Below are 21,722 nucleotides of genomic sequence, written 5' to 3'. Positions count from 1 at the left end.
TTGTACCACTCTAGTCATCTTTGTAGGAATCCCTACATCTTGGCCAAAACTTGGTGACATGAGACTTTGTAATATTTGCCAATATGATAAGGGTAAAATGGTGCCTCATAAAATTGTCATTAAAAAAATAGATTGGGAATGATACATCCTTTCCCTCAACTTTTCACACCATTCTCTCCTGTCATTAGGAGTGAACCCTCACAAAAATTGCATTAGTCATTGTCTGGATGTTGAGACTGAACAGAAATGGTAAAGGAAAGAAAGATATTTTTGGATTCCAAGCTTCTTCAGGCCTACCTTTTGTCTCATTAAATTTTGTCCAACCCCTGGCCCATGGGGCGTGTTTCCAAAACTATTGACTCAGTGGGGTATAACATCTTCTTGCAGGGGTATCAGAATGAGAAGCAATGCATGCTATTGTAAAGTTTAAATAATAAGCAAATTAAAAATGTACTTTTAAAAATGTAAAGCTTAGACAAAATTATTATTTTTCACAGATGCATTGCAGTTGCAAAGAATTTTTTTTAAAGATTTTATCTATTTGAGAGAGAGCATGAGCAGGGGGAGAAGCAGAGGGAGAGGGACACACAGGGCCCCACACAGGCTCGGATCCCAGGACCCTGAGATCATGATCTGAGTTGAAGTTAGATGCTTAACTGGCTGAGCCACCCAGGTGCCCCAAGAGTTTCTATAAGAAAAATTTCAGAGTAATCTATGTGAAGCTTGAAAATTAATTATAATAAATTGTTAATAACTTCTGTTAATTTATACTTAGTACCTTCTATATGCCAAGGACGGGAGAAAGAAAAGAACAGCCCCCTTCACATCAGGTAGCTGGTTTGACACTTACATAAAGGCTCAAGGTTTTTAAAAGCTAGCCTGACAATCACAGCTAAGCCACATTGTTCTCCTCATGGTCATAATCTCTCAGAGCACCAATATCGGATAAGGTCACTCTGTGTTGAAGTGAGGCAGAACAAGACCACTTCTAAGTTTATGAACAAACAACAGCAAGGTCAAGTGCAAATCACAAAAGACCTCCCCCGCCCCCATATTATGAATGACTGTGGCTTTATTGTCAGTTCCAACTCTAGCCTCATCCTTTTTTTTTTTTTTTAATTTTTTAAAAGATTTTATTTATTTATTCATGAGAGACACAAAGACAAAGGCAGAGGGAGAAGCTGGCTCCCTGTGGGGAGCCTGATGCAGGACTCAATTCCAGGACCCGGAGATAACACCCTGAGCCAAAGGCTGAGCCACCACTGAGCCACCCAGTTGTGGCTCAACTGAGCCACCCAGTTGTTCCTCTGGCCTCATTCTTTACCTGCCATTCTCCTAGATAAAACTTATTAGGATACCCAATCATTTACTGTCCCCAATTCCTGACAGCACTGAAATCCAGAGTAACCCTCCTCACTTGGTTTCAGAGGAACCTTCCACTATCACCTAACCAAAGTCCAAATCCTTTGAGTCCTTTCTGATACTTCCCTACTGGGAAGCCCCACAGTTCTCTATAGTGCATGATCTCATTCCCAGAGAGTAATGAACTCCACTTGTTCAACTACAAGTGGTCCTCGTGGGAAGCCCTTCCTCCTGGTGGTCTCTGGTGGGAAGGGCTTTCACAGACATTTCTGAGAACTTTACATATGCTATCTCGTGTAAGCCTGGCAACACCCCTGTTTGTTAGGTATTATTATTATTATTATTATCCCCTTTTGCAGGTGGAAAGGCAAAGAAAGAAAGTGTAAAACAAAGAAGAAAGAAAGAAAGAAGTTGTCATCTTCAACATCCCATAGCTAGTAAATGACAGGAAAAAAATTTATACCTGGGCCTCATGGTCATTAAGACCTAAGGAACTACTTCAGTTCTCTGGACGTTGCTGTTCGCCTGGACTTTCCCCTAAATATTATGTGCTCTTTCAAGACAAAGACTGGCACAGAAAGTCTGGAACAGTATAAACAAATAAATATTAAGCAAACAAACAACCCAATGACTATAGCCTGAAGACATACTTGGAACTAAGGACCCTTTTCTGAACCTCCCCAGAGTTGCTAGAGTTGTTTCTTTCTTTCTTTTTTCTTTAAAGATTTTATTTATTTATTCATTCATGAGGGACAGAGAGAGAGAGAGACACAGAGAGGCAGAGACACAGGCAGAAGGAGAAGCAGGCTCCACACAGGGAGCCTGTTGTGGGACTTGATCCTGGGTCTCCAGGATCACGCCCTGGGTCAAAGGCAGGTGCTAAACTGCTGAGCCACCCAGGGATTCCCCCTAAAGTTGTTTCTTGTACCCAAATCAGGACTGCATGTTTACCAGAGTCTTGGCCCACACCACTTGCATGTAGTCAGAAGACGGATAACTTAAGGAAATAGTTCAAAGGAAAAACATGGCTTTAAAAGAGGGAACAAGCACACTGATGTGTGGGAAAACTGGTTTAGCCTTGAGGCCTGATCTTGGCTATACACAACAAATTCTTGCATGGTTTCAGCTCCAGGCCCTTCATTGTACATCCTCAAGTTTTTTCAGCTCTATGGTCTTGAGCGCTCTGGGCCTTGCTTCTCACCCAGAATGTCTTGTATCTGATGTCCTGCCACTCTTTCCTGCCTAGTGAAAATCCATGGACTCTTCTTTTTGGCTTTCCAGATCTGCTCCTTCAGATTGGATATCCTCCTTCTTTGTTTTCAATGAACCTTTAAAATGACTGCTATGGGGACTCAGCGGTTGAGCGTCTGCCTTTGGGCCAGGGCGTGATCCTGGAGACCGGGGATCGAGTCCCACGTCGGGCTCCCTGCATGGAGCCTGCTTCTCCCTCTGCCTGTGTCTCTCCCTCTCTTTCTTCGTGTCTCTCATGAATAAATAAATAAATCTTAAAAAAAAATAACTGCCATATATTTATATTATTTTGTTATTTGTGTAAAGGTTTGTGAACCACAGACTGTGAGCTCCTTAGGGACATGGCCAAGCCCTTTCTGATTTTTAGCGGACTCTTCTGCTGCCCCAGAGCAGGCCCTCAGCACTTAGGTACTCAGCAGGTGCTCGGTAGGTCCAGAAAGCATCCTTTGGGAGCATCCTGGTTGCTGTTGTTCTCACCTGCCTACCACCTTTTCAGGTTCCGAGATGTGGGAGAGCTAGGTTCTCGTCTCACGGAGTCCAAGAATGAATCTTGGGGAGAAAGGAGAGTAAAGCAATAGTAGTGTATTAAGCAAAGACACAGAGCAAGCTCCCAGAAGTGAGAGGGGTCCGGAAAGGGTTGCCAATGAGGGTTTTTTTTTTTTTTTTGAGTGGCCTTTTATAGAGAACCTGACTAGGGAGATTTCGGCCTTGAGGTGTCTTGTGCCATCTTGAGTGAATGGCATGGTTTTGTTGTTGTTTTGGGTCTGGGGAGTCTCTGCGATTACTCTGTAGCCATCAAAGGAAGATACTCCCTAACATTTGAGGCCCGGTGGCCGGATCTGCTTCCTTATCTCTGGTTGTGTTGCATCTCGGTGTCCTTGGGATTTATGGGAGTCTGACTCGGGGGCCTTCCCCTTATCGGTCCCGGCCCAGCCCTATCTGTCCCTTTCCTCTTCCCAGCGGCCCATCCCACCAGGGCCCTCCCGAGTGTTGAGCTTTGTCAGCGCATTGCTGCATCTTAGCCTGCCTCCCAGGAGGGCCTTACCGGGGATGCTCTTCTCCGGGGCGCGTCTGGGGAGTGCCCCTGAGTTGGGACCCCCTCTGATGGAAGTAGGACTCTTAAGGGTTGGCAGATGACTTCTCCTTCCAGTGCTTCTCAGATGGTGGAGCAGAGGGTCTCGCCCGCCCTTCCAGGTTAGCAGGAACCGGTTCCCCCAATCCCCAATTCCCGGGAGGTTCTCACGCCTTCCGGACCCGGTCCCACCCGGGCCGCGTCACAGCCCAGCTGCCAGGACCGCCAGCGGGCTTGAACGGCCGAACGGAGGGGCCGCACAGCCAATCACGCTTCGCTCTGCCCGGAAAAGGCGGGTCGTGGGCGTGGCGATATTGGCAAGGCCGCGCCTGATTGGCCGGCGCGGAGCCGTCCGCGGTGGCGGGAGTTTTTGGACGTGCTGGCAGCGGCCCGGGCAGCAGCGGTTGGGCCGTGAGTTGGGCCGGCGCGGCGGGACCGGGCGGGACCGGGCGGGCAGGTCCCCTCTGGCGGGCTCGCTGTGCCGCCGCCTTTTGTCCCCCACCCCGCCGCACCCCGGAGCTGCGGGGAAAGATGGATCGGCCCCGGCCGCGGCCGCACCACCCGAAGCCCGGCTCCGCCGCCGCGGGGGCGCCCTACCCCGCCTCCGCCTCGCTCCGCAGCTGCAGGGAAAGCAAGATGCCGCGCAGGAAGGGCCCCCAGCGCCCTCCGCCCGGCGCCGTCGAGGAGCCTGGAGAGAAACGCCCCAAGTTCGTGAGTGTCTCCCGGAGCTGTGCTGGGGCAGCTCCTGCCTTCCCCGAGGGCCGCGGCTCGGGTCCGGGATCCTAAAAGTTCATTCAACTTTGACCCACGGGGTGGACCCACGGTGCCTGGGGGATGGGGATGGGGGTGGGGATGGGGTGGGGGGATGGGGTGGGGAAATTTTGTTCTAGGTTTCCAGAGCTGCCAATCTCCTAATAGATTTACGAGGCCAGGGCCTAATTCCGTTTGGCTGTCACATGCACTGATCATTGAGTTGCCCCAAGTTCCTTTTGGCCGGCAGGAAAAGCAGGTCGAGTATGTATGTATTGACGTCACCGAGGTGAACATTGCTTTTTTTTTTTTTTTTTTAAGACTTTATTTATTCATAGAGACAGAGAGAGAGAGAGAGAGAGAGAGGCAGAGACACAGGCAGAGGGAGAAGCAGGCTGCATGCAGGGAGCCTGATGTGGGACCCGATCCCGGGTCTCCAGGGTCACACCCTGGACTGAAGGCAGCGCTAAACAGCTGAGCCACCCGGGCTGCCCAACATTGCATTTATTTATTTTTTTTCCAACATTGCATTTTTTTTTTTTTTAAGTCGAACTTCTCCCCACCCCTCTAGCGTCTTGAGGCTACCAGACATTGCAAAGTGAACTTTTAGGTGATAGGATTTCTTTTTCGACTTAATTTTAAGGACAAGAATTTTTTATTTTTATTTTTTTAAAGGCAGATGTGATTTTCCCAAGTAGGAACAACTCGTTTTAAAAAAAAGAACTTTTTTTTTTTATTGGAGTTCAATTTGCCAACATTTAGCATAACACCCAGTGCTTGTCCAGCCAAGTGCCCCCCTCAGTGCCCATCACCCAGTCACCACCCCCGCCCACCTCCCGTTCCACTACCCCTTGTTCGTTTCCCAGTGTTAGGTGTCTCTCATAGGAACAACTCATTTTAAAACTTGGCGGGCTGTGTAGTCACTGCTAAGGAATGTTTTGCTTAGATGTGCAAAGAAGCCAAAGTATTTGAAACTCGCCATTCTGGTTGCTTCTCTTAGTCACTTTGTCTCCCGAGGCAGCTGTCATGATCAGAGAGGCTTGCAGATCTTTTTGTTGGTGTCAGCTAGTGAAAATAGGCGGCGATGATGGTTTTATATATGTGCGTGTAAGTAAATTACTGAAGGGTTGATAGCTTTGGGGTGAATCAAACAATTGAAAATTTAATATTGGACCCGTCCATTTTCCTTAGGAGTATGGAAGACTTTTTAAGTTGTAGGTAAAATTATACATGTGCCTTCTGTAAACAAGACTCATTAGGAATTTAAGTCAGGACACACACATTAAAGGAGTAGAGATTTGTGGAGGGTTGTGAGTTGCTAAGCCTAACAGTTAGTTAATAATGATGGTTGAATGAACTGGGAGCTGAGCTATAAATGTGTATCAGAATACTGAAAATGAGGGATAACATGGATTAATTTTGCTAAATTAAATATCCACATGGCCATGGGCCAGGTGAAGTTTTGCAGGAGGCTCAACTATGTTGTTACTGTTATTTTAACAGAGTTGAGGAATGAATAGGATGGAATTAAACTGGCAAATGCAGGATTCTAGCCAGTATGAGAAGAATCCTGGGGCAATGAGTTTTCTTCCTTTTAGAGGCTGCTCTCTGGGTTAATAATGTCATTCCGTTTTATTTCTCACTCCTGTGCTCCAGAATGCATGAGGTACGATTTTCTGTGACTCTTCCAGCAAGAATGTCCTGAAAACAGAACCTACACTAATATTTAGATTTAGTTTCATTGAAGGATATATCTGGCGATTTGGATTCTAGTCTGTTCATTTCTTTAAGTACGTTAAAAGGGTTGTTGTAAAGATAAAAAGACCTCTAAAAGCAATCCTTTGAGGCTTAAAAGTTAATAAACATGTCTAACACAGTGTTTGTTTTTATTTTTTAAGATTTATTTATTTATTTAAGAGAGAGAGAGAGAGAGAGAGAGAGCACGTGAGCGAGTGCGTATATAGGGGAGGGGCAGGGGAAATGGGAGAGAGAGTTCCATGGCAGACTGCGGATTGCAGTGCCTGTGGGACTCGATCTCACCACCCTGAGATCATGACCTGAGCAGAAACCAAGACTCGATCCCTTAACTGACTGTGCCACCCAGGCGCCCCCACGGTATTTGTTTTTAGATAGGAGTCTAATTTGAATCATGGCTTTATAATTAATTTAGAGGTAATTTGGACTATTCCTAATCCCCGAAACTAATTTAGATTCTTGCTTACATGGTAGTTTCTTTAGCTGTATTTTCCATTTCACTAATTCTGTTATCAGCGATATTTAATCTGCTATTTAACTTGTTTGGGATATTTAAGTTTAGCAATTACAGTTGACTCTTGAACAACATTAACTATGTTAATTAGTGTATGTTATTGGTAAGGCGTCCAGTCAACAGTAGGCTATTGATAGTAAGTTTTTGGGGAGTCAAAAGTTATACACGAATTTTCATTGCATGGGGATCGATCGGTGCCCCTAACCCCTAGGTTGTTCAAGGGTCAACTGTATTTTTTAGTTCTGTAGGTTCCATTTATTTCTTTTTCACATCTGCCTGGTCATTCCTGACAGTTCTTTGTTTCCTATTACTTTCATTTTTTAGGCATTTCCTATGTTTGAGTCCTTTTGTTCTTTATCTGATAGTTTAGGTGCGTGCAGTTTTTGGACCATGTGCATTGACTCACACTCATGGTGGCTTATTCCCTTCTGTGCTTGTTGAGCTTTGTAAGCGCATTGCTGTATCTTAACCTGTCTTCCAGGAGGCCTTACCAGGGATGCTGTTCTCCGGAGTGTTTTTCTGGGAGTGCCACTGATTTGGGACCACCTCTTATGGAAGTAGGACTCTTAAGAGAGCCCGGAGTTCCATCCTGAGCCCTTACTCTGTACCCAGCCTGCTTTCTGAGCTGCTCTTCTCAGTCGGCCTGGTTCCGCACTGCTCTCAGTCTCAGCCTCATAACTCTTGTTTTGAGGATGGACACCCATCTCTGGAGACTGTCCCTTGCTTGTCAGATCTCAGCAATGCCTCTGGTAGTGGAGAGCTAGATTCTTCTGTCACCAAGTCAAAGAATGGATTTCGTGGACAAAGAAGAGTGAGCAAAGCAATAGAAGTTTATTAAGCAGAGATACAGAGAAAGCTCTCAGAAGTGAGAGGGGTCCCGACAAGGTTGCCACTGAGGCCTTTCAGTGTCAGCCTTTTATTGAGCACCTAGCCAGGGAGCCCACGGCCTTGAGATCCTTGTTCAGTCTTGGTTTGAGCAGGGACTATTGATAACACCTTAATGACTTCTTTGTGGTCTGGTGAGTTTTTGTGGTTACTTGGTAGCCATTAAAAGAAGATACTCCCTAACATTTTGGAGCTGGGGAGCCAGGTTTATTATTTTTTTTTTCTGTTTTTGCTGCCCTATCTCTGTTTCCTTGGAATAGGTAGGAGCCTGTCTCTGGGCCTTTTGGTGTCCTTGGGATCTATGGGAGCCCACAGATTTCTGGGAGCCTTTCCCTTATCTTTCCCTGTCTAGCCCCATCTGCCCCTAACTCCTTCCTACATCACCTATACATGTGATTCCTCTGTAGCTTGGTTTGCTGGACTGCTGGTGTTGAGTCAGTTCTTGGCTTCCTCTTGATTTCCTATGGAGCCATGTTAGCCTGTTAGTGATGTCACTCCTGTGGGCTAATTTAGGTGTTTGGTGTTTTGCATGCTCCACAAAGCTGTAAGCTGGTAGTAGAAGTGAGTAACTGGCCACTTGCTCCAGTCTTAGATTAGGAAGGCACAAACGAGCTCTGGTGCCTGCTGAAATCTTGTTTTACTTTGAGGCTTGATAAAGCAAACACATCCTTGTTTTCTACCATAGGTATAGTCATGAGTCTCAAGTTACTTTTGAATTGTATATAAAAGTTTGTAGTACAGAATTTCTCCCCATAGATCTGTATAAATAGTAGAAATTGCTCTATTGTAAATGTGTAATAGTTTGGCTGCACAGGAAATTAATGATGTGTGGGCTGTTTGTGAACTAACTGACTTGACTTCAGTAGAAAATATGGTAAGCAGTGAGTATGAGGTGCTGGCGATAGTTACTAGGGGATAGGATGCAACCATTGGAGGCTGGGGGTCAAGGCAGGTACCTGGAAGAAGGCTGTGCGAAGGTAGAAAGAGTTCAGCAGGATCATTAAACTTTGCCCTGTCCTAGGTCACACTCTCAGTACCTGAATCCAAGCCTGAGTCCAATTCCCCTCTAGAACAAAATAAAACGGTTGCCCTACTTTCATGAAATGCCTTTGAGTGATATTGGGCACTTTGTTCCTACCTTTTACTACTCCTAGAAACAAACAGTACAAGCAGTACAAACAGTGGTGGTCCCCATATCTAGATTGAGAACAGGATGTATGGCTTCTGGAGAAGTCTACATCTCAGGGCTGTGGGCCAGTTTTTTGGTAGGAGGCCTGTGCATTTGGTGATCCTAGTTGGCAGAGTAGCTCTTATGTTTAATTAGGAAATCCTTTAAAAGTTCTCACAGACTTTAGTGTAAATCTTGCATCTAATTTTATGGTTTCCATCAAACAGATTGTTAATTATTATTTAATTATGTCATTATAGTACCTTCAGTTTTGGTTGTGAGAGGTTTTTCACCCTGTCCAATAATATCTGTATGTCTGGGATCCCTGGGTGGCGCAGCGGTTTGGCGCCTGCCTTTGGCCCAGGGCGCGATCCTGGAGACCTGGGATCGAATCCCACGTCAGGCTCCCTGCATGGAGCCTGCTTCTCCCTCTGCCTGTGTCTCTGCCTCTCTCTCTCTCTCTCTCCTCTGTGACTATCATGAATAAATAAATAAAATCTTTAAAAAAAAAATATCTGTATGTCTCCCATCATGGGCATCATCACTAATAACAGTTAACCTTAATGAACCAGCTCTGTTCTTGGTGTCCTACACACACACACTCTCACATTCTCCTTTAAGCCTTACAACAACCCTATGAGGTGGGTATTTTAGCTTTGTTTGCTGGTTGGGAGAAGCAGAGTGCAGAGGTTGAATTTTGAATTGCCTTAGTTCACACAGCTGCGTGTTGGTGAGGATGGGATTTGAAGCCAGGTAAGCTATCTTCCAAATTTTTAGTTGTTGTCCTGTATTACTTTCCCATGCTATTGGGAATTTTAATCTTTACTACTTTTCTCATTCAGGAACCATTAAAAATAGTAACACCTTTAATGAATACAGAATTAGTAATTTCCTGATCCTAGGCAGATTGTGAGGTAGGAAGAGGTATGAAGTTGGAGTACTATTGTCTATTGTACTGGGAACTTGAGTGGAGTTGAAATCAGAGTAGGCTTGATGAGATTTCTCTCCATAGCAGGGTGGCATTGAAATACCTTACCACTGGGAGTAATTTTTTCAAATAGCAAATCAAATAATCATTATGAGCTTAGGGGAGGATTTAAGAGTTTTGATAAGTTAAAATTTGGTGCTGGAATATTTAAGTTACTAGCTAATTAATGAGAACTATTTGGAAATGCTTGCCATAAGGTTGTATTCTCTAAAAAGACCCACCGCCATCCTTTCTTAACAGTTTTTTTTTTTTTTTTTTTTTATTAGAAGAGGCATTATGAATAGCATTTATGAGCAGTAACTTGGTTGCTTTGGGTTTATTTGGAGGCAGGTGTGGCAGGTTGAATAATGAGCACCCTCCAAGGATAGTCATGTCTTAATCCCTGAAACCTGTGAGTGTTACCTTGTATCGAAAAAAAGGACTTCAAGTTAAGGTTTTTAAAATGGGGACATTGTTCTGTATTACCAGGCTGGGCCCTAAATGCAAACACAGATGTCCTTTTAAGAGGGAGGCAGGAGAGAGATTTGATCACAGAAAAGGAGAAGGTGATGTGATTTTTAAGGCAGAGATTGTCAATGTAGCCACAAGCCCAAGAATGTTGGCAGCCATCAGAACCTGGAAGAGGAAAGAACTGGTGTCCTCTAGAGCTTCCAGAGGGAGGGAGGTACTGCTAACACCTTGATCTGAGCCTGGTGAAACGGATTTCTGATTTCGGGGCTCCAGCGGTGAGAGAATGCATTTTTGTTTTAAGCCATCAAGTTTGTGGTGATTGTTTTGGCAGCCGAAGGAAACAAACACAGAGGGTGTAGTTATGAGGGATCACATTGAAAGGAGGTGTGGTGTAACAGTTTACATCAGATTCGTCTAAATCTCTTCCTTGTGGTATCATTTTATTTTGGACTCTGTAATGTGGGTGGGTGGGGTGGTGCTGGTGTGGATAGAAGATTTACAGTTTGGGGATCCCTGGGTGGCGCAGCGGTTTGGCGCCTGCCTTTGGCCCAGGGCGCGATCCTGGAGACCCGGGATCGAATCCCACGTCGGGCTCCCGGTGCATGGAGCCTGCTTCTCTCTCTCTCTCTGTGACTATCATAAATAAATAAAAAAAAAAAATTAAAAAAAAAAAAAAAAAAGAAGATTCACAGTTTGGTCCTCCGGAACAGCGACTAGAACTTGAATTCATCTTGTTCTGCCATCGTTTTCATAGTTGCTAGAAAGCTGAGAAAAGGTGGAGGTGGTTTCTGGGTGCTCTTTTTTTTTGAGTTTATTTCTTCCTTGAGTCCTAAGCTAAAGTGATGCTTTCAGTTGTCCTGAACTGTCAAGACTTGGAGACAGTGTTCTTATTTGAAGGCTTTAGTCACTTGAGTGTCGTTCATGCCCAAATCCACCCAATCCATCCAACATTGAAACCTTCGTAAGGTAGGATCGTTTATTTTATTCAGGCCAGTCTTCTAAGTCAATTGCCTGAATTGCCCCAGACTTTTTTTTTTTTTTTTTCCTGTTTATCCTTACTAACAAGAGAAAAGAAGTTTTTTTGTCTGTTTGTGTGTTTGTTAATATATGACTTATCAAAAGAAACAAAATATGCCAATTGGCTTTTGGGAGTATGTTTAGCTGCTGAAAATAGATGATATATGGCAATTATTACTTCTGGATCACTCTGGATCTTTTGTGTGTGTGTGTGGGTAGGTAGAAAGGGGTGGGAGTAGGGATAATTGTCTCAGATTTAGAGCAAGGCTTAATTGCTTTTTTTTCAAAGACTCATGTCTTTAATTATGAAGCAAGCAAACTGACATACATTTATTACACTGTGAAACCTTGCATCTCATCTAGTCTGTCTTGTAGCAATTGCTTCTGAACAGATGTTACCTGAAACACCTTTGTGCAGTTGGTAGAATGCTAAAATTTGTCATGCTTTTATTATTGTTGTCGTGAATTAACTCTACTTTATGGCATAACTTTATTGCTGTGTCCTAGAATCTTTATATATTTATTGCCTTATAAATTGGATTTAAAATTGGGTTTTTATATAGAATGTAAATTAACATGTGTATAACTTGTTTATGCTTGCAGAATAATACAGGAAAAAAACTGCTACGTATTGTACTAATGTAATTGTCTTTAACTCAGCACATAGTATCCTCGAAACCAGGAATGAAATGAATGCTACAGAAATATGCTTACCATCACACTCTGCTTGTTTCTCCCAGAAACTAATTTGACTTTTAGATCTATAAAATATAGATTAAGCATAACCTTTTACTTCATGGGATATTAAGGATCAAAGCATGAGCTTTCTTTGAACAGGATCTACAAAGGTAACTTTTCTCTCCATAGCAGCAGGGTGGCATTGAAATACCTTACCATTGGGAGTAATTTTCTCAAATAGCAAATCAAATAATCATTATTAACTTAGGGGAGGATTTAGGAGTTTCAATAAGTTAAGTTTTGGTGCTAGAATATTTAAGTTACTAGCTAATTAATGAGAACCGTTTGGAAATGCTTGCCATCGATTGTGTTCTCCAAAAAGACCCACTGCCATGCTTTCTTAACAGTTTTTTTTTTTTTTTTAATAGAAGAGACATGTGAATAGCATTTATGAGCAGTGACTTGGACCACTGTTAGGGTTTGAATCCTAGCTCTGTTATGCATTCTCTTGGGCAAGTTGCTTCTCTCTGTGCCTCGGTTTGCTCATGTGTAAAATGGGATTGTTGGGAAGATTAGAAGTTACTGTGTGATGGGCCTAGGTTAGTACCTGGCTTTTTGTAACCACTATGTAAATATTTGCCATTTATAGGATTGTTGTTGCTGTCATCATCAGTAGTAATAGTTGTAGTACAAATTTTTTCAGTTTTTAAGGCTTCAGGGATACTACATTGGATATTTGAATGACTTTCCTAGACTGGAAACTCCTAACAGGGTCAGGCTTTTTCCTAATGGTGTGGAAGGGGCAGAGTCCTGCTGTTCTCATTCTGTTGTTCTGTTGTCATTTTGGAGTGCCAGGTGACATTCAGGTTGATGCAGGCTTGTGATTGTGATGGCCGAATGTGACTGTGATGGCCAAATGGTCAGAGCAAGTTTCTCAAGCTTTTGAGAGGTTATGTTTTTAGATGTAAAATGGGGATCATGAAACTATGACTCTTGCATACAAATGAAACTTAGAAAAGATACCTATGAAGGAGACAACCTCAAACTTAGAAAAAAAATTCTTGTGATACTTCAATGTGGACTTGAATAATAATAAAAATAATGTTTCTTATATATGTATAGAAATAAAGTATAAATATAACTCCTTATGCTTATGGCTCTTTTACAACTATAAAACTCAAACAGATTTACACATAAAACCCAAAACAAAACTATAAAACCAATAAAATTCAAATGAACAACAACATTAATTTAATGTGATTAATGATGATGTTTTGCTGAAATTAAGTCATTGTTGTTGGATTTAATAGTGGGAAGATATGTATATGGTTTGCTGTTTTCCTTTTCATCAGCTTGACTCTTGGATGAAAATGAAATCCCGGAGGCTGAGGAAGCAAAGGACAGTGATAAAGCGAGAGACTTAGCCCCACACTATTGGTAGAGGCCTGTCATCTACCATTACTATCTTTTTCACAAGATCTTAACGTGAGGCTCTGGATGAAGTAGTAAACTCTTATAAATCTGTTTATGATTAAAAAAATAATCTAGCCATATGTAGATATTTTCTATTCAATTGTATGGAATTGTTGAAAAGGAGTAGAAAGAATTGGGGCCAAAACCACCAGCATCTCATTTTCAAATTTCTTGAAATTTGACTTGCCATAGCTCTGAGTATGTGGTTCCTTGAATAGTGTCATCTTGGAATTAAGGACAATCTTTGGAATGGGATTCTTCGTAAGTAGAGGAGATTATGAAAACCTTGTAGTGTGATTGTTGTTTGGCCTTCTTCTAGTGTCCTGTTGTGGTACACACACATAAACACACACACACAAGTGTGACCACCACAAACACCACAGAAAGGAAGGACTACGGTTGTAGAGTGGTTGTTCAGATTTCTAGATTATGCTTATTATACTTCAAATGTTTAAAATAATCTTAGAAAAATACAGCATTTAAAAAGTCTTGTGGACCTGGAGTGTCCATGAAGGGATTGGCAGAGTCAGTTTGAGGAATCCAAGACGTGACTTAAGAAGTTAGTAGAGTACTTGAATCTGGCAAAGGTTTTGCACCTTTATCTAGCGATGCGCTCAAAGTGATTAGTCTTCGTCTAGCAATGAGCTAAAAGTGATTAGTAAGTGTTTCTCAGTTGTGAAGGGTGTATACAGTGTGCTTCAAAACAGTTTACTTCTTAATAATTTATTGAGGGTAAACATTTCCCTTGCAATTAAAAAAATATTTTGTCATAAAAAAGAAGTATAGAACACCATGTACTCGCCAACAGGCGTCAGAAATGAAGCTTTATAAATCCTATTGAAATCTCTGTTTTCTCCTTTCCTATCAATATCTCCTTGTAATCTTCTCCATTTCCTTGAGGTAGGGGCCTACAAGGATTTTTATTTCATGAGGGACCTTCATGGGTTAAAGATGGATAAATACCTGTTCAGCTCTCCAAGGAAATTATTAATTCTAGATTATTCTGAAAGTTAAAAAAGAAAAGTATATGCTTCTTTTGGAGTTATGATGTAGAATTTCTTGAAACTCTTAGACACATGGGTTAATCTAATTGTAGGATCCATAATAGTGCATTTATTTGGCTTATTTTGTTATAAAGTATCTTCCCAGGGTGTGGGGAGTTTTATCCTGTAATTGCTGCATTTTCCTGAGGTGGGTGGTTTATTTGGGCATCAGAAAATGAAACTTGGTAACATTCAGTTTTTAACTAGGATTTACAAATTGGTGACATTAATTATGGATTCTACTATAGTATTAAACTGTTTTGTTGATCAAATCCTTGGGTGGAATGCAATTCATGAGGACAATTACAATTCATTTCTAATGAAAAATCTGACAGCCTGAGAAATGAACATAAAAACCAGAACGCGCATAATCTACAATCGGAAATTCAATGCGACAGTTTCATTTCTTTATAAAAGGTGGTGGTCTCTAATTAAAGCCATACTCTAACTTCATTCAGCCTCTCTTCTGACTGTATTATTTTGCTACTATTGATATGTTATCTTGAACCTGTTTTCCCTTACTTTATGCCTGTATTTGTGAGCTTTTGGAAGTCATTTTCTCTCTTTGCAGTGCTTGGCATAGGCTTGAGTTTGCTAGGGTAGGTCTGTGAATGCTTGGCTAATTGAAAATCTATGCAGAATTACTCTTGTAACCTTATACCATCTGGTTCATTAATCTATTCATGATTAATTTAAATTTAAATGTTATTGATATACTCTAAATGTCTATTTCTTTTTATAAAAGATTTCAGTGGTGGTGGGGAAGGGCATGTAGAGGCTACCAGAAACATATCTGGGTCACTGGAGACCTGAACCTGCCCCTTCACTTCAGGCTCCTCCAGGGGCCGGCAGTGTGGCTTCAGAGCCCCACTGTGATTAAAAGGGCTTAGAATGGATTCAGTGGATTCAAATATGGCTGTGTGTCCTTGGGCCAATTAATGAACTGTGCCTCAGTTTTCTTATCCATAAAATGGAATAGATAACTGCAGCATGTCCTCTTAGAGATTGTTGTGAGAAACAGTTGAGGTAATGCATGTTTCTGTAGCTTGGGCACAGTGCCTAGAGGTTAATACATGACAGCTATTATGAGTTTTACTCTTTTGATTCTTTCTCAGATACCAGAGTAGAGGGGGGAATCTCATCTGTAGTGTTGCATTCTCTAGGGCTGGTCATCTTGAAGGAGATGTGACAGGATCTCAGTTATTAGCTGCATTTTGACCATTCCTTTCACCTTCCTATCTCCCTTTCTCCCTGTGTTCCTGCTAGATACCTGCATTGTGTCCAGGAACCCAACCTCAATTCAACTGGGGAACACACCAAGAGGTCTGGCTCCTGGACATATGATAGCCCCCTCCTTTCTGTTTCATCTGGCCCTCCAGCCCCTTCCTTGCCTCTTCTGCCTCTGTCAGTTTCCTGCTGACCTCTGTTCCACACTATATCCACACTCCATGAAAGTAACCCTGAAACTTTTGAACTAGGATGCCTTCACATTCCTTGCCTCCTTCAACCTACATAAGGTAGACTGGAAGTAAATAACAGAACCTCTGGTTTCCTTGTCCATCTGCCTCAGATCTCCAAGCCTGGAGCAACCCGACAGGCTCTCCTGGGTCTTGGGTCTTGAAGTGGGCTGCTGCATCAGGGTGGAAACCCTCCCAGCTCTGTGAACTGATTCCCTTACACTCAGGATCTCTGGGCCCACTGATGAGCTGGGTCCTCAAAGCTGCTAGATAATAATCATCATCACAATAGCTACATTTATTCAGCTCTCCCAGTGGGCTGGGCACCATTTTAATCAATCCCTTTTTTTTTTTTTTTTTTTAGTTTTTTTTTAGTTTTTTTTTTTTTCATTTTTTTTTTTTTTTCCATTTTAATCAATCCTAATTCACTGCTTTGAAGTAGGCACTCTCACCACCCCTGTGTTGGACATAGTAGAACTGAGGCAGGGAGAGGAGTGTGGGGATTTTCCTGAGCTGCCCTAGTGGGGCGTAGGGAGTGATGGCTACCAGCACAGCCAGTCTAACTCCAGAGTTAGAGCTCTGAACTAGCTCTTTGGTTACCTTCTTTTCCATTTCTCGTAACATTTATGCTTAACCGTTATCAGCACTCTCTTTACCTTCGCTATGGGCCTGATTCCTTTTTGTTGCAAATAGTTTTTTAAATTGAAAAAGTAATGTATGCACCTCTTGAAAAGGCCAGCAGTGTAGGAGTACAGAACGAGATTCACCGAGACTTCCTTACGTCCCAGACCACCAATTCAGCTTTTTCCCCGAACAGAGGCCATGGTGACTTCTATTAATTTCTTTTGTATCCTTTAATGATATTCTGTGTGTATGTGTAAAATACCCACTTGAACCCACATGGGAACATTCCACAGCTTTCGCTTAAAAGATCTTAGAGATAGTTATGCCTCACTCTTAGCGCTCACCTTGACACCTTCTTCAGAGAGAAAATAAAGGCCGTTTTGCTTGAACTTGCTCAATTTCCTGCTGTCTGCACCTGTAATCTTCTATATCTGCAGCACTCCCTCCTTTCCCTTCCAATATCCACAGAAGAAATGTCTGTTTTCCTGTTCAAGGTTAATCCCTTTACCCCTGTTCTTGACCCAGTCCCGTTCCATTAGGTATGTTTCATTCTTTATAGGTTGCATTCTCTAAGGATGCTTCAGTGCCTCCCATTATAAAAGAAAAGGCGGAAGCAAAACCAGCCTCCCTCTCCGACTTTCTCTTGGCCCTTCTCCCCCTCTGAACGCCATGCTCTGCTTCCTTCTCTTATATTCCGTTAGTTCTTTTCACTTATTCATTAAATATTTGAATGCTCTTCATACTAAATATAGCACAGGTAGGTACAATTTGGTCCTTGTCTTCAGGAGGCTCACATTCAGTCTGGTGTGAAGAGAGGTGTGAACCAACAAATGGGAGGTGTTACCAAGGAGTCCACTTTGTGTCACCTTGAAGGACTCCGCTTCTAAAATTAACCTGGATTAAAATCTTGGCTCCATATTTGGTAGCTGCGTGACCTTGGGGAATTACTGTGTTTTTTTGTTTGTTTCTTCATCTATGAGATGGGAACATCAGTACTTATTTTGTACATTAGATGTGATGATTTAATGCGTTAGAATAGGTGTTGACACATAAGTATTAAACAGCTCGTAGCTTCTTGCTGCTATTATGATGGCATTGGGGAAGGGTAGAGTGTTCTCATTGAGGAGGGATTCAGCGGCCTCCCATTGGTTCCTCAACGTTGCCTTTGCTTCTGTTCATTCCACTGAAATTGTTTTGGCAGATCAACAGTTGCCAACCTGGTGGCTGATTTTCAAACTTCATCTTACTTGACTTCTTGACAGTATTAGCACTGCCCTCACTTCTTGAAACCTTTGCTGTGACACGTTCTTCTCTTCTGATCTTTGCTCATCTCTCCTTGCACCCTTTTAAATTAGTGTTCCTAAATACTGTCTCAAGTAATCTTCCAGTTTACACCTCCTTTCAGCATGAGCTTGTCCATTTCTTTAGCTTTTACTACTACCTAGATCAGTGTTTTTCAGTAGGACTTTCTGTGATGATATACTCTGTTCTGCTGTGTCCAGTTTGATAGTCACTAGCTCCATGAGGGTAATGCAACCAAAGAGCTGAATTTTTAATTTGGATTAATTTGAATTAATTTAAATAGCCATATGTAGCTAGTGGCCAGTGACAAACTTTGACCTCTGTTCCTTTTTAAAGGGACTGCCTGTGGCCCTCAGTGTCTTCTCCCCTAAGTCAGACTGCCTGCTGGTGATGTGATGATTTAGTCCTGTTGGATAACATGCACATCTTATTCTGGGCAAGATGATGCACTTGCCACCATCAATGATAGGTTTATGAGCAAAACAACATCAGCCATGACAGAACCAGGTGTGGGATCACACCTGTTAGAATGGCTGTCATCAAGAAGACAAGAGATAACAAATGATGGTGAGGATATAAAGAGAACACTTTATATGCCCTGGTGGTGGGACTATAAATTGGTTCAGCCACTGTGGAAAAGAATATAGAGGTTCTTCAAAAAATCATAAATAGAACTACTATATAATTCAGCAGTCCCACAGAATATATTATCCAAAGGAAATGAAATCAAGGTCTCAAAGATATATCAGCACTCCCATGTCTATTGCAGTATTATTCATAGTAGTCAAGGTATAGAAACAATCTAAATGTCTGTCAACAGATGATTGGATAAAAAAGATGCAGTAGATATACACAACTGAATATTATTCAGCTATGAGAAAGAAGGAAATCCTGACCTTTGTGACAACATGGATGGACCTGGAAGACATTATGCTTAATGAAATAAGCCAGACAGAGAAAGACATATTATATGATATCACTTATAATGTGGAAACTAAAAAAGCCAGACTTGGACAAACAGACAGAAGAATGGTAGTTACTGGGGGCCAGGGAGGGTGAGGGGGATGGGGGAATTGGGGAGATTTTAAAGGTTATAAACTTCCAACTAGAACCTAAGTTCTAGATCTCTAATGCACAGCATAGTGATTAGAGTCAACAGGTATTGTATCATCTACTGCAAAATTGCTGAGAGACCAGATCTTAAATGTTCTCACTACAGAAAATAAGTAACAATGTGATGTGATAGAGGCATCAGCTAATGCTATGATGGTAATCACTGCAATATATAAATGTATGAAATCAACACTTTGTACATCTTAAACTTACACAATGTTGTCAATTATATTCAAAAAGAAAATAAATAGGGAGGATAATCTTCACACCCTTGCTAGATGTGCAGTCCTCAATAATTTGTACTAGGTTATTAGGATCATTGGGTACCTTGTGGCTATGGCTGTCAGCTGAGGACTTGCCCATGATCCTTGTTGTTCTGTTTTATTGCTGTCCTTGAATGGTATGATTATCAACATGAAGCTATGTACTTTTAGAAGTCCTTTACAAATAGACTTGGGTTATTGTTAGAGTGTTGAATTTTGGCGTTGCTGGAAGGTTGCCAAGGACAATTTAGGATGTAGTTGCTTGAGCTTGCAGTTTGAATGCAGAAATTGGGGTGTTGAAAACCTAACTTGTGACATAGAATGCTATGTGTTGGAATTTCACTGTGTTGTGATATGACACAGTGCAAATTTGGTGCAGTGTTGGGCTACTATGTATTTAATCCCATTCATGGATTTATCTTTCAAAATTTCTCTGGATGACAAGTGCAAAAAGCATTAAGATGAGGATCCTCTGTATTTTAGTGTGGGCAGCCTTCACAGGACAGTGGAAATAGTTTTTGAATCACCAGAAAGAGAAAATAAGTGACCCAGGCTCTTCATGTTTTTCTCTGGAGCCTACTGGATTAGGGTAGCTGCTTCAGGGCAGCTGTTGCGTTTCATAGGTCTTTTTTTTTTTTTTTAATAAAGATTTTGTTTATTTATTCATGAAAGACACAGAGATAGAGGCAGAGGGAGAAGCAGGCTCCCTGTGGGGAGCCTGATGCAGGACTCCATCCTAGGACCCGGAGATCACGCCCTGAACCAAAGGCAGACGCTCAACCATTGAGCCACCCAGGCATCCCTCATAGGTTTTTTTGTGCCAGGCTTAGCATGTTGTCTGCTTCTCTTAGATGCTAACTATTATCCAGCTTGGTTAATATTTCTAGAAGAAATGTACAATGAACTACATTTTATGGATAATACTAGGACTGCATGTAAGACTGGGATTGTGCTCTTTTCCTCTGTTTTTCAGATGTTAACTTTGTAATATACAATCATACTTTGGGCTAATTTTCAGTGACAAACCAGTGTAGAGAATAGTAACAAAAAGTGGCAATCAAATTATGCAAGAAAACTTTGCAGTGATTTAGTTTTTATAAAGAGTTCAGACTCCATCAATAATTTAAAAAAAACCTTAATTTTCTTTGATTAGCTATTGCCCTGTAATTTTTTATTTGGATATGGTTTTTTTTGAACATGGATATGTTTGTGGCTTATGTTTTAGCCTGAATTGGGAGGGCATAGTTTTATATGGCTTGTGGTATATGCTGCAGATTAAATTCTACAAATTGGAAATAAACTATTCATTCCATCTCTATTATACAGTTAAGAGAGCAACTTTAAGACATAAATGGGGAAACTCCCAAGCAAAATATATTCTTATTAGTTTGTAGAATTCACAATCCCCTACCACCCCCAGTTTCTTATATTCACCTAGCTGAACTTTTAAGATAAAACTTTGTGGTCAGTGTTACAATACTTAATAATCATCAAGTTGGAATTATGCTCATTTTTCTTGTTAAGATTTCATTTTCAAATTTCTTTCCCTCAGAAACTGCTTCATATCCACTTCTATCCCTAGATTTGATAACAGCAGCTGTCCCATCATAGCAGTGAGGACTGAGAGAAGGTGAATGAGCCTGGGTTTTGGAGTCAAGTGACCAAGGTCCCATTTCCAGCCTGGCCACTTTTCACTCAGGCAAATCACTTCTGTGACACTTCATTTTCTTATCTCCAAGATGGGGATAATGGCTAATTAAATAGGATTGTTGGGTATATCAGAAATTATGAAGAGTGCTCAGGAAGTGATGTTAGTAATGATGAGGCAAGCTATATCATATGGGTACTAAGGGAGGTCTTGGGTTTTCTCTCAGAGGCTTTTTTGGCTTAAAGAAACAGATTATTGTACAATATCTAGTTTGAAATTGAAAAGGGCAATTGTAAAGACAAGGAGGGGTGGTATCTTCTTGGATCAAGCACAGTTAAGTGTAGTTTGTCCTCCCAAGGGTTTGGAACCAAGAACTGAAAGCTGGCAGCTTCTCTCATTCTCTTTTCTGGGGTCATACAGCCTTGTTTTGCTTCTTACTAGGCATTTGCTCCATTGTTGTATCTCTGCAGAGTACGGCTTCTACTTTGATCTTCACACAGCCAAGCCCAGAGCCTACCAATTCCAGATATACATGCTCTTGGCTCATGCAAGAACAGATTCTCGTTCTTATCTCCAAATACCGATTTCTGGTAGAGTGAGGATTTGATTGGCTCTGTTTGGATTTAAGGGTTGAGCTTTGCTCACATCTGGGGTCAGGCCCAGCTCACAAATAACAGTGAAGACTCGGGTCCATCCCTGTGACATAGAGAAGGGACTTTGTGCATGAGGCAGAGAAACCAACAATATCTACCATATCTACACATATGGGTCTTTGGAGATTCCTTGATGATAGTCTTGGCACTGGAAGACTGAGTTCAGAAGAATTTGTCCAGGTCAGTGGTTTTTAACCCTGATTGCACATTACAGTCACTTGGGGGAGCTTTATGACAGGCTCTCCTTTGAATATTC

At 41.8% G+C, this 21,722-nt stretch overlaps 1 protein-coding gene across 13 annotated transcripts in view; it reads left to right on the top strand.

Annotated features, from left to right (window-relative positions):
- Positions 1 to 3,661: 3,661 nt before the first annotated feature.
- Positions 3,662 to 21,722, top strand: part of DIAPH3 (diaphanous related formin 3) — a 508,102-nt gene continuing 490,041 nt past the window's right edge. For 12 of the 13 annotated variants that reach the window (XR_005376327.1, XR_005376326.1, XR_005376328.1 and 9 more), the window contains exon 1: positions 4,202 to 4,396. Coding sequence is in view for 8 of the 13 variants with exons in the window: in XM_038569686.1 (XP_038425614.1) it covers positions 4,217 to 4,396 (180 nt within the window). In the remaining 5 variants the exon portion in view is untranslated. Of the gene's footprint in view, positions 3,808 to 4,201; positions 4,397 to 21,722 lie in introns of those variants that run through there. The other variant, XM_038569687.1, reaches the window with a different exon arrangement.

Source organism: Canis lupus, chromosome 22 (assembly GCF_011100685.1).
Source record: "Canis lupus familiaris isolate Mischka breed German Shepherd chromosome 22, alternate assembly UU_Cfam_GSD_1.0, whole genome shotgun sequence".
Lineage (NCBI taxonomy): Eukaryota > Metazoa > Chordata > Mammalia > Carnivora > Canidae > Canis > Canis lupus.
This window is presented reverse-complemented; position numbering and strand designations above follow the sequence as displayed.